Genomic DNA, 9,952 nt, shown 5'->3' with positions numbered 1-9,952 from the left:
GGACAAATGGATGGATGAAGGATGGATGGAGACAGACACAGATGGACAGATGAAAGTCCAGGCGTGGCACTCGGAGCTCACGATCCGGGGGGGCACTGCCCGGTGCCACCAGCCCATCCCCGTGTCCCCCCCGTGTCCCCTGGCAGTGGTGGTGATGTGCATGCACTCCGTGCTCCTGGGCGGGCGGGAGCAGAAGGTTCTCCTGGAGAAGGCCGAGGACCTGGGCATGACGGACGGGACCTTCGTCTTCATCCCGTACGACGCGCTGACCTTCGCGCTGCCCTACCGCCGCGTGCCCTACCCGGTGCTGGCCAACAACACCAAGCTGCGCCTGGCCTACGACGCCGTGCTGACCATCACCATCGACTCGCCCGACGCCTCCTTCCACGAGGCCCTGGAGGAGGCCAAGAGGCCTACGAGGTCCCCGCGAACCTCGACCCCACAGAGGTGGGACTGGGGGGAGTCTCCAGGGGGCTTGAGGGTGTCTCTAGGGGGTTTGGGGGCATCTCAAGAAGTTTGGGGGTATCTCCAGGGGGCTTGGGGGTGTCTCCGGGGGGTTTGGGGGCATCTCAAGAGGTTTGGGGGAATCTTGAGAGGGTTTGAGGGCATCTTCAGGGGGGTTTTGGGGCATCTCGAGAAGTTTGAGGGTATCTTGAGAGGGTTTGAGGGCATCTTCAGGGGGTTTTGGGGCATCTCGAGAGGTTTGGGGGTATCTTGAGAGAGTTTGAGGGCATCTTCAGGGGGTTTTGGGGTATCTCGAGAGGTTGGGGGTATCTTGAGAGGGTTTGAGGGCATCTCCAGGGGGTTGAGGGCATCTCCGGGGGGTTTTGGGGTATCTCCAGAAGTTTGAGTGTATCTTGAGAGGGTTTGAGGGCATCTTCAGGGGGTTTTGGGGCATCTCGAGAGGTTTGGGGGTATCTTGAGAGGGTTTGAGGGCATCTTCAGGGGGTTTGGGGGCATCTCGAGAGGTTTGGGGGTATCTTGAGAGGGTTTGAGGGCATCTTCAGGGGGTTTGGGGCATCTCGAGAGGTTTGGGGGTATCTTGAGAGGGTTTGAGGGCATCTCCAGGGGGTTGAGGGGCATCTCCGGGGGTTTTGGGGTATCTCCAGAAGTTTGAGTGTATCTTGAGAGGGTTTGAGGGCATCTTCAGGGGGTTTTGGGGCATCTCGAGAGGTTTGGGGGTATCTTGAGAGGGTTTGAGGGCATCTTCAGGGGGTTTGGGGGCATCTCGAGAGGTTTGGGGGTATCTTGAGAGGGTTTGAGGGCATCTTCAGGGGGTTTGAGGGCATCTCGAGAGGTTTGGGGTATCTTGAGAGGGTTTGAGGGCATCTTCAGGGGGTTTGAGGGCATCTCGAGAGGTTTGGGGGTATCTTGAGAGGGTTTGAGGGCATCTCCAGGGGGTTGAGGGGCATCTCGAGAAGTTTGAGGGTATCTTGAGAGAGTTTGAGGGCATCTTCAGGGGGTTTTGGGGCATCTCGAGAGGTTTGGGGGTATCTTGAGAGGGTTTGAGGGCATCTCCAGGGGGTTTTGGAGTACCTTCAGGGGATTTGGGGCACCTCAAGGGATTTGGGGCATCTCTGGGGGCTTGGGGCATCTCTGGAGGATTGGGTAGAGGTGGCCATGGCCACCAACTTAGGATGGAGGTGACCATGACCAACCTGAGATGACCATGGCCGATGGGAGATGACCATGACCATCTTCATTGACCATGGCCAATGGGAGATGACCATGGACATCTTCATTGACCATGGCCAATGGGAGATGACCATGACCATCTTCATTGACCATGGCCAATGGGAGATGACCATGGCCATCTTCATTGACCATGGCCAATGGGAGATGACCATGGCCAATGGGAGATGACCATGACCATCTTCATTGACCATGGCCAATGGGAGATGACCGTGACCATCTTCATTGACCATGGCCAATTTGAGATGACCATGGCCAATGGGAGATGACCGTGATCATCTTCATTGACCATGGCCAATGGGAGATGACCATGATCATCTTCATTGACCATGGCCAATGGGAGATGACCATGACCATCTTCATTGACCATGGCCAATGGGAGATGACCATGACCATCTTCATTGACCATGGCCAATTTGAGATGACCATGGCCAATGGGAGATGACCATGATCATCTTCATTGACCATGGCCAATGGGAGATGACCATGATCATCTTCATTGACCATGGCCAATGGGAGATGACCATGACCATCTTCATTGACCATGGCCAATGGGAGATGACCGTGATCATCTTCATTGACCATGGCCAATGGGAGATGACCACGGCCAATGGGAGATGACCATGACCATCTTCATTGACCATGGCCAATGGGAGATGACCATGGCCAATGGGAGATGACCATGACCATCTTCATTGACCATGGCCAATGGGAGATGACCATGACCATCTTCATTGACCATGGCCAATTTGAGATGACCATGGCCAATGGGAGATGACCATGATCATCGTCATTGACCATGGCCAATGGGAGATGACCATGATCATCTTCATTGACCATGGCCAATGGGAGATGACCATGACCATCTTCATTGACCATGGCCAATGGGAGATGACCGTGATCATCTTCATTGACCAGATGACCACGGCCAATGGGAGATGACCATGACCATCTTCATTGACCATGGCCAATGGGAGATGACCACGGCCAATGGGAGATGACCATGACCATCCTCACTGACCATCGCCAATGGGAGATGACCGTGACCATCTTCATTGACCATGGCCAATGGAGATGACCATGACCATCTTCATCGACCATGGCCAATGGGAGATGACCACAGCCAATGCAGACGACCATGGCCATCTTCATTGACCATGGCCAATGGAGATGACCATGACCATCTTCATTGACCATGGCCAATGGGAGATGACCACGACCATCTTCATTGACCATGGCCAATGGGAGATGACCACGGCTAATGCAGATGACCATGACCATCTTCATTGACCATGGCCAACACAAGATGACCACGGCCAACACCAAACGACCACGGCCAACGCCACCCAACCGCACCCATCACCCTCCCCCTCCGAGTGCCCCACCCCGGCGGCACCACCACGTCCCACCTGTTGCCCTGCCAGGTCCACCCGCTCTTCTCCACCATCTACAACTCCATCTACTTCCTGGCCACGGCGGTGGAGGCCACGCGCCGCAGCGGCCGCTGGGTGATGGGCACCAGCGTGGCCGACCACGGCCCGCGACTTCCAGCTCCAGGGCTTCTGCCAGACCTTCACGGTGGACGAGGACGGCGACGTCTCGGTGCCCTACGTGGTGCTGGACACGGACGGCAAGGGCCACCACCTGTGGGCGGTCTACGGGCTGGAGCCGGGCACCGCGCCGGTCTCAGCTACCGTAGCCACAGCCCCCACTGGCCCCACAGCGCCAGCCCGGCCACCGACGCCGGCTGCTGGTTCGACTCCGGCGCCATCTGCAACGGCGGTGAGCGGCCGTGGTGGGGCTGGGAGGGTTGGGGTGGTGGTGCCATCGTGGTCCTGGAGCAGCCGTGGTGCCACCATGGTCGTGGTGCCACCATGGTGCTGCCAGCCATGGGCCCTCCATGGTCATGGTGCCACCATGGTGCAGGATGATAGGGGTCATGGTGCCACCATGGTTCTGGACCAGCCGTCGTCCCTCCATGGTCATGGGTGCCACCATGGTTCTGGTTCAGCCATGGGCCCTCCATGGTCACGGTGCCACCATGGTTTCTGGATGATAGGGGTCATGGTGCCACCATGGTTCTGGTTCAGCCATGGGCCCTCCATGGTCATGGTGCCACCATGGTTCTGGTTCAGCCGTGGTCCCTCCATGGTCATGGTGCCACCATGGTTCTGGATGATCGGGGTCATGGTGCCATCATGGTCCTGGACCAGCCGTCGTCCCTCCATGGTCATGGTGCCACCATGGTTCTGGTTCAGCCATGGGCCCTCCATGGTCACGGTGCCACCATGGTTCTGGATGATAGGGGTCATGGTGCCACCATGGTTCTGGTTCAGCCATGGGCCCTCCATGGTCCATGGTGCCACCATGGTTCTGGTTCAGCCATGGGCCCTCCATGGTCATGGTGCCACCATGGTTCTGGTTCAGCCATGGGCCCTCCATGGTCATGGTGCCACCATGGTTCTGGTTCAGCCATGGTCCCTCCATGGTCATGGTGCCACCATGGTGCAGGATGATAGGGGTCATGGTGCCACCATGGGCCTGGACCAGCCGTGGTCCCTCCATGGTCATGGTGCCACCATGGTTCTGGTTCAGCCATGGGCCCCTCCATGGTCACGGTGCCACCATGGTTCTGGATGATAGGGGTCATGGTGCCACCATGGTTCTGGACCAACCATGGTCCCCTCCATGGTCATGGTGCCACCATGGTTCTGGTTCAGCCATGGGCCCTCCATGGTCATGGTGCCACCATGGTTGTGGTTCAGCCATGGGCCCTCCCACCATGGTTCTGGTTCAGCCATGGTCCTTCCATGGTCATGGTGCCACCATGGTGCTGGATGATAGGGGTCATGGTGCCACCATGGGCCTGGACCAGCCATGGGCCCTCCATGGTCATGGTGCCACCATGGTTCTGGTTCAGCCATGGGCCCTCCATGGTCATGGTGCCACCATGGTTCTGGTTCAGCCACGGTCCCTCCATGGTCACGGTGGACCCATGGGTTCTGGTTCAGCCATGGTCCCCTCCATGGTCATGGTGCCACCATGGTTCTGGTTCAGCCATGGGCCCTCCATGGTCATGGTGCCACCATGGTTCTGGTTCAGCCATGGGCCCCTCCATTGGTCATGGTGCCACCATGGTTCTGGTTCAGCCATGGGCCCTCCATGGTCATGGTACCACCATGGTTCTGGTTCAGCCATGGGCCCTCCATGGTCATGGTGCCACCATGGTTCTGGACCAACCATGGTCCCTCCATGGTCATGGTGCCACCCATGGTTCTGGACCAACCATGGTCCCTCCATGGTCATGGTGCCACCATAGTTCTGGTTCAGCCATGGGCCCTCCATGGTCATGGTGCCACCATGGTTCTGGACCCCGCCACGGTCCCCTCCATGGTCATGGTGCCACCATAGTTCTGGTTCAGCCATGGGCCCTCCATGGTCATGGTGCCACCATGGTTCTGGACCAGCCACGGTCCCTCCATGGTCATGGTGCCACCATGGTTCTGGTTCAGCATGGTCTTTCCATGGTCATGGTGCCACCATGGTTCTGGACCAGCCACGGTCCCTCCATGGTCATGGTGCCACCATGGTTCTGGTTCAGCCATGGGCCCCTCCATGGTCATGGTGCCACCATGGCTCTGGTTCAGCCACGGTCCCTCCATGGTCATGGTGCCACCATGGCTCTGGTTCAGCCATGGGCCCTCCATGGTCATGGTGCCACCATGGTTGTGGTTCAGCCGTGGTCCCCTCATGGTCACGGTGGACCCATGGTGCAGGAATGGCTGTGGTGGTGGTGCCATTGTGGTCCTGGAGCAGCTGTGGTGCCACCATGGTGCTGGAATGTTTGTGGTCATGGTGCCACCATGGTTCTGGCTCAGCCATGGGCCCTCCATGGTCATGGTGCCACCATGGTTCTGGTTCAGCCATGGGCCCTCCATGGTCATGGTGCCACCATGGTTCTGGTTCAGCCATGGGCCCTCCATGGTCATGGTGCCACCATGGTTCTGGATGATCGGGGTCATGGTGCCTCCATGGTCCTGGACCAGCCGTCGTCCCTCCATGGTCATGGTGCCACCATGGTGCAGGAATGGCCATGGTGGTGGTGGCACCATGATTCTGGGTCAGCTGTGGCCATGGTGTCATCATGGATCTGGAATGGCCGTGGTGGTGGTGGTGCCACCATGGTTCTGGGTCAGCTGTGGTGCCACCATGGTCCTGGACCAACTGGGGTCATGGGGCCACCATGTCTGTGTGTCCATCCGTCCACCCATCCATGTCCGCCATGCCCATCCATCCTCTCCCAGCTCCACCACGTCCACCCACCGGTGACCTCCAGTGCCACAGTCACCGGGTGACATCGCTTCTCCAGGTGACCACATCCTCCTGGTCACTCCTGGTCACTTCAGTTACTCCTGGTCACTCCTGGTCACTCCTGGTCACTCCTGGTCACTCCCGTGGTCTCCCCTGGACATTCCTGGTCACTCCTGGTCACTCCCGTGGTCCCCCATGGTCACTCCCGTGGTCACTCCTGGTCACTCCTGGTCACCCTTGGTCACCCCGGTGACTCCTCTGGTCATTCCTGGTCACTCCCATGGTCACTCCATGGTCACTCCTGGTCACCCCTGGTCACTCCTGGTCACTCCTGGTCACTCCTGTGGTCTCTCCAGTCACCCTGGGTCACTCCTGGTCACCCCTGGTCACTCCATGGTCTCTCCTGGTCACCCTGTGGTCACTCCTGGTCACTCCTGGTCACTCCCGTGGTCTCCATGGTCACTCCTGGTCACTCCTGGTCACTCCTGTTGTCTCCTCTGGTCACCCCTGGTCACTCCTGGTCACTCCTGGGTCACTCCTGTTGTCTCCTCTGGTCACCCTTGGTCACCCCTGGTCACTCCTCTGGTCACTCCTGGTCACTCCTGGGTCACTCCTGTTGTCTCCTCTGGTCACCCTTGGTCACCCCTGGTCACTCCTCTGGTCACTCCTGGTCACTCCTGTAGTCACTCCAGTCACCCCTGGTCACTCCTGGTCACTCCTGGTCACTCCTGGTCACCCCTGGTCACTCCCATGGTCACTCCCGTCACCCCTGGTCATTCCTGGTCACTCCTGGTCACCTCCTGTTGTCTCCTCTGGTCACCCCTGGTCACTCCTGGTCACTCCTGGTCACCCCTGTGGTCACTCCTGGTCACTCCTGGTCACTCCCGTGGTCTCCCATGGTCACTCCTGGATATTCCTGTTCACTCCTGGTCACTCCTGTTGTCTCCTCTGGTCACTCCTGGTCACTCCTGGTCACTCCTGTTGTCTCCTCTGGTCACTCCTGGTCACCCCCTGGTCACTCCTCTGGTCTCTCCAGTCACCCTGGGTCACTCCTGGTCACTCCTGGTCATGCCTGGTCACTCCCATGGTCACTCCAGTCACCCTGGGTCACTCCTGGTCACTCCTGGTCACTCCTGGTCACTCCCATTGTCTCCCCTGGTCACCTCTGGTCACTCCTGGTCACTCCTGGGTAACTCCTGTTGTCTCCTCTGGTCACCCTTGGTCACCCCTGGTCACTCCTCTGGTCACTCCTGGTCACTCCCGTGGTCACTCCTTGTCACCCCTGGTCACTCCTTGTCACCCTGGGTCACTCCTGGTCACTCCTGGTCACCCCTGGTCTCTCCTGGTCACTCCTGGTCACTCCTGGTCACTCCTCTGGTCACTCCAGGTCACTCCCATGGTCACTCCTTGTCACCCCTGGTCTCTCCTGGTCACTCCTGGTCACTCCTGGTCACTCCTCTGGTCACTCCAGGTCACTCCCATGGTCTCTCCTGGTCACTCCTGGTCACTCCTGGTCACTCCCTGGTCACCCCTGGTCAACTCCCATGGTCACCCCTGGTCACTCCTGGTCACTCCTGGTCACTCCTCTGGTCACTCCTGGTCACTCCCATGGTCACTCCTTGTCACCCCAGGTCACTCCTGGTCACTCCTGGTCACTCCTGGACATTCTGGTCACTCCTGGTCACGTCCCGTGGTCCCCCATGGTCACTCCCATGGTCACCCCTGGTCACCCCGGTCACTCCTCTGGTCATTCCTGGTCACTCCTGGTCACCCCTGGTCACTCCCATGGTCACTCCAGTCACCCCTGGTCACTCCTGGTCACCCCTGGTCACTTCCATGGTCTCTCCTGGTCATTCCTGGTCACCCCTGTGGTCACTCCTGGTCACCCCTGTGGTCACTCCCATGGTCTCTCCTGGTCATTCCTGGTCACTCCTGGTCACTCCTGGTCACTCCCGTGGTCTCTCCGCAGGGATGGACGCCGGCTTCGTCTTCTTCCTCTTCCTCCTCATCGCCGCCCTCATCGCGGCCGGGCGCCGCCCTCGCCTGCCACATCAGGTGGGTGGCCCTGGTGGCCCTGGTGGCCCTGGTGGCCCTGCTGGTCCTGGTGGCCCTGGTGTCACCGGTGTCCCTGGTGGCCCTGGTGTCCCTGGTGGCCCTGGTGTCCCTGGTGGCCCTGGTGGCCCTGGTGGCCGAGGCTGGCCCTGGTGTCCCTGGTGTCCCTGGTGGCCCTGGTGTCCCCGGTGTCCCCGGTGGCCCTGGTGTTCCCGGTATCCCTGGTGTCCCCAGTGGCCCTGGTGTCCCCGGTGTCCCCTGGTGGCCCTGGTGTCACCGGTGTCCCTGGTGTCCCCGGTGTCCCCAGTGGCCCTGGTGTCCCTGGTGGCCCTGGTGGCCCTGGTGGCCCCGGTGGCCCTGGTGTCCCCGGTGGCCCTGGTGTCCCCGGTGTCCCCAGTGTCCCTGGTGTCCCTGGTGGCCCTGGTGTCCCCGGTATCCCTGGTGTCCCCAGTGGCCCTGGTGTCCCCGGTGTCCCTGGTGTCCCTGGTGGCCCAGGCTGGCCCTGGTGGCCCTGGTGGCCCAGGCTGGCCCTGGTGGCCCCAGTGGCCCTGGTGTCCCTGGTGTCCCTGGTGTCCCTGGTGTCCCTGGTGTCCCCAGTGTCCCCCGGTGTCCCTGGTGGCCCTGGTGGCCCTGGTGGCCCTGGTGGCCCCAGTATCCCTGGTGTCCCCAGTGGCCCTGGTGTCCCTGGTGTCCCTGGTGGCCCTGGTGTCCCCCGGTGTCCCTGGTGGCCCTGGTGTCCCCGGTGTCCCTGGTGGCCCAGGCTGGCCCTGGTGGCCCTGGTGGGCCCCAGTATCCCTGGTGTCCCCAGTGGCCCTGGTGGCCCCAGTGTCCCTGGTGGCCCTGGTGGCCCAGGCTGGCCCTGGTGGCCCTGGTGGCCCCGGTGTCCCCTCAGCAGCTCCGTGTCCCCATCTGGAGGGTCCTGGTGGTCCCATGGCAGCTCAGTGTCCCTGCCCAGGGTGGCCCTGGTGGCAGCTCGATGTCCCCACTCTGGAGTGCTCCCCGCTGTCCCTGCTGTCCCCAGCGTCACCACTGTCCCCTGGCTGGCCCTGCTGTCTCCTCAATGTCCCCAACGTCCCCAAATGTCCCCAGCTGTCCCCAGTGTCCCCAAATTCCTCAATGTCCCCAAATCCCTCAATGTCCCCAATGTCCCCAAATCCCTCAATGTCCCCAATGGCCCCAAATTCCTCAATGTCCCCAATCCCCCCAATGTCTCCAATGTCCCCAATGTCCCCAATGTCCCCAAATCCCTCAATGTCCCCAACGTCCCCAAATGTCCCCAGCTGTCCCCAGTGTCCCCAATGTCCCCAATGTCCCCATATCCCTCAATGTCCCCAGCTGTCCCCAGTGTCCCCAATGTCCCCAATGTCCCCAATCCCCCCAATGTCCCCAATGTCCCCAATGTCCCCAAATCCCTCAATGTCCCCGATGTCCTCAGTGTCCCCAATGTCCCCAATGTCCCCAATGTCCCCAACGTCCCCAAATGTCCCCAGCTGTCCCCAGTGTCCCCAATGTCCCTGATGTCCCCAAATCCCTCAATGTCCCCAATGTCCCCAAATACCTCAATGTCCCCAATGTCCCCAATGTCCCCAGCTGTCCCCAATGTCCCCAAATCCCCCAATGTCCCCAATCCCCCTAATGTCCCCAATGTCCCCAATGTCCCCAAATCCCTCAATGTCCCCAATGTCCCCAAATACCTCAATGTCCCCAATGTCCCCAATGTCCCCAGCTGTCCCCAATGTCCCCAAATCCCCCAATGTCCCCAATCCCCCTAATGTCCCCAATGTCCCCAATGTCCCCAAATCCCTCAATGTCCCCGATGTCCCCAGTGTCCCCGGTGTCCCCAAATGTCCCCAGTGTCCCCAATCCCCCCAATGTCCCCAAATCCCTCAATGTCCCC

General features: G+C 60.2%; 1 protein-coding gene across 1 annotated transcript in view; it reads left to right on the top strand.

Moving 5' to 3' along the window:
* The window catches only part of MEGF8 (multiple EGF like domains 8), a 49,378-nt gene that overhangs the window by 2,985 nt on the left and 36,441 nt on the right, over nucleotides 1-9,952 (top strand). Inside the window, 7 exon segments of the mRNA XM_068178398.1 lie at nucleotides 147-416; nucleotides 419-447; nucleotides 3,117-3,200; nucleotides 3,244-3,338; nucleotides 3,383-3,474; nucleotides 7,973-8,031; nucleotides 8,033-8,058. Of these exon segments, the coding sequence (XP_068034499.1) occupies nucleotides 147-416; nucleotides 419-447; nucleotides 3,117-3,200; nucleotides 3,244-3,338; nucleotides 3,383-3,474; nucleotides 7,973-8,031; nucleotides 8,033-8,058 (655 nt within the window).

This window comes from Anomalospiza imberbis, unplaced genomic scaffold (assembly GCF_031753505.1).
Source record: "Anomalospiza imberbis isolate Cuckoo-Finch-1a 21T00152 unplaced genomic scaffold, ASM3175350v1 scaffold_43, whole genome shotgun sequence".
Taxonomy (NCBI): domain Eukaryota; kingdom Metazoa; phylum Chordata; class Aves; order Passeriformes; family Viduidae; genus Anomalospiza; species Anomalospiza imberbis.
Note: the sequence above shows the minus strand (reverse complement) of the source record. Positions and strands in the feature narration are given on the sequence as shown.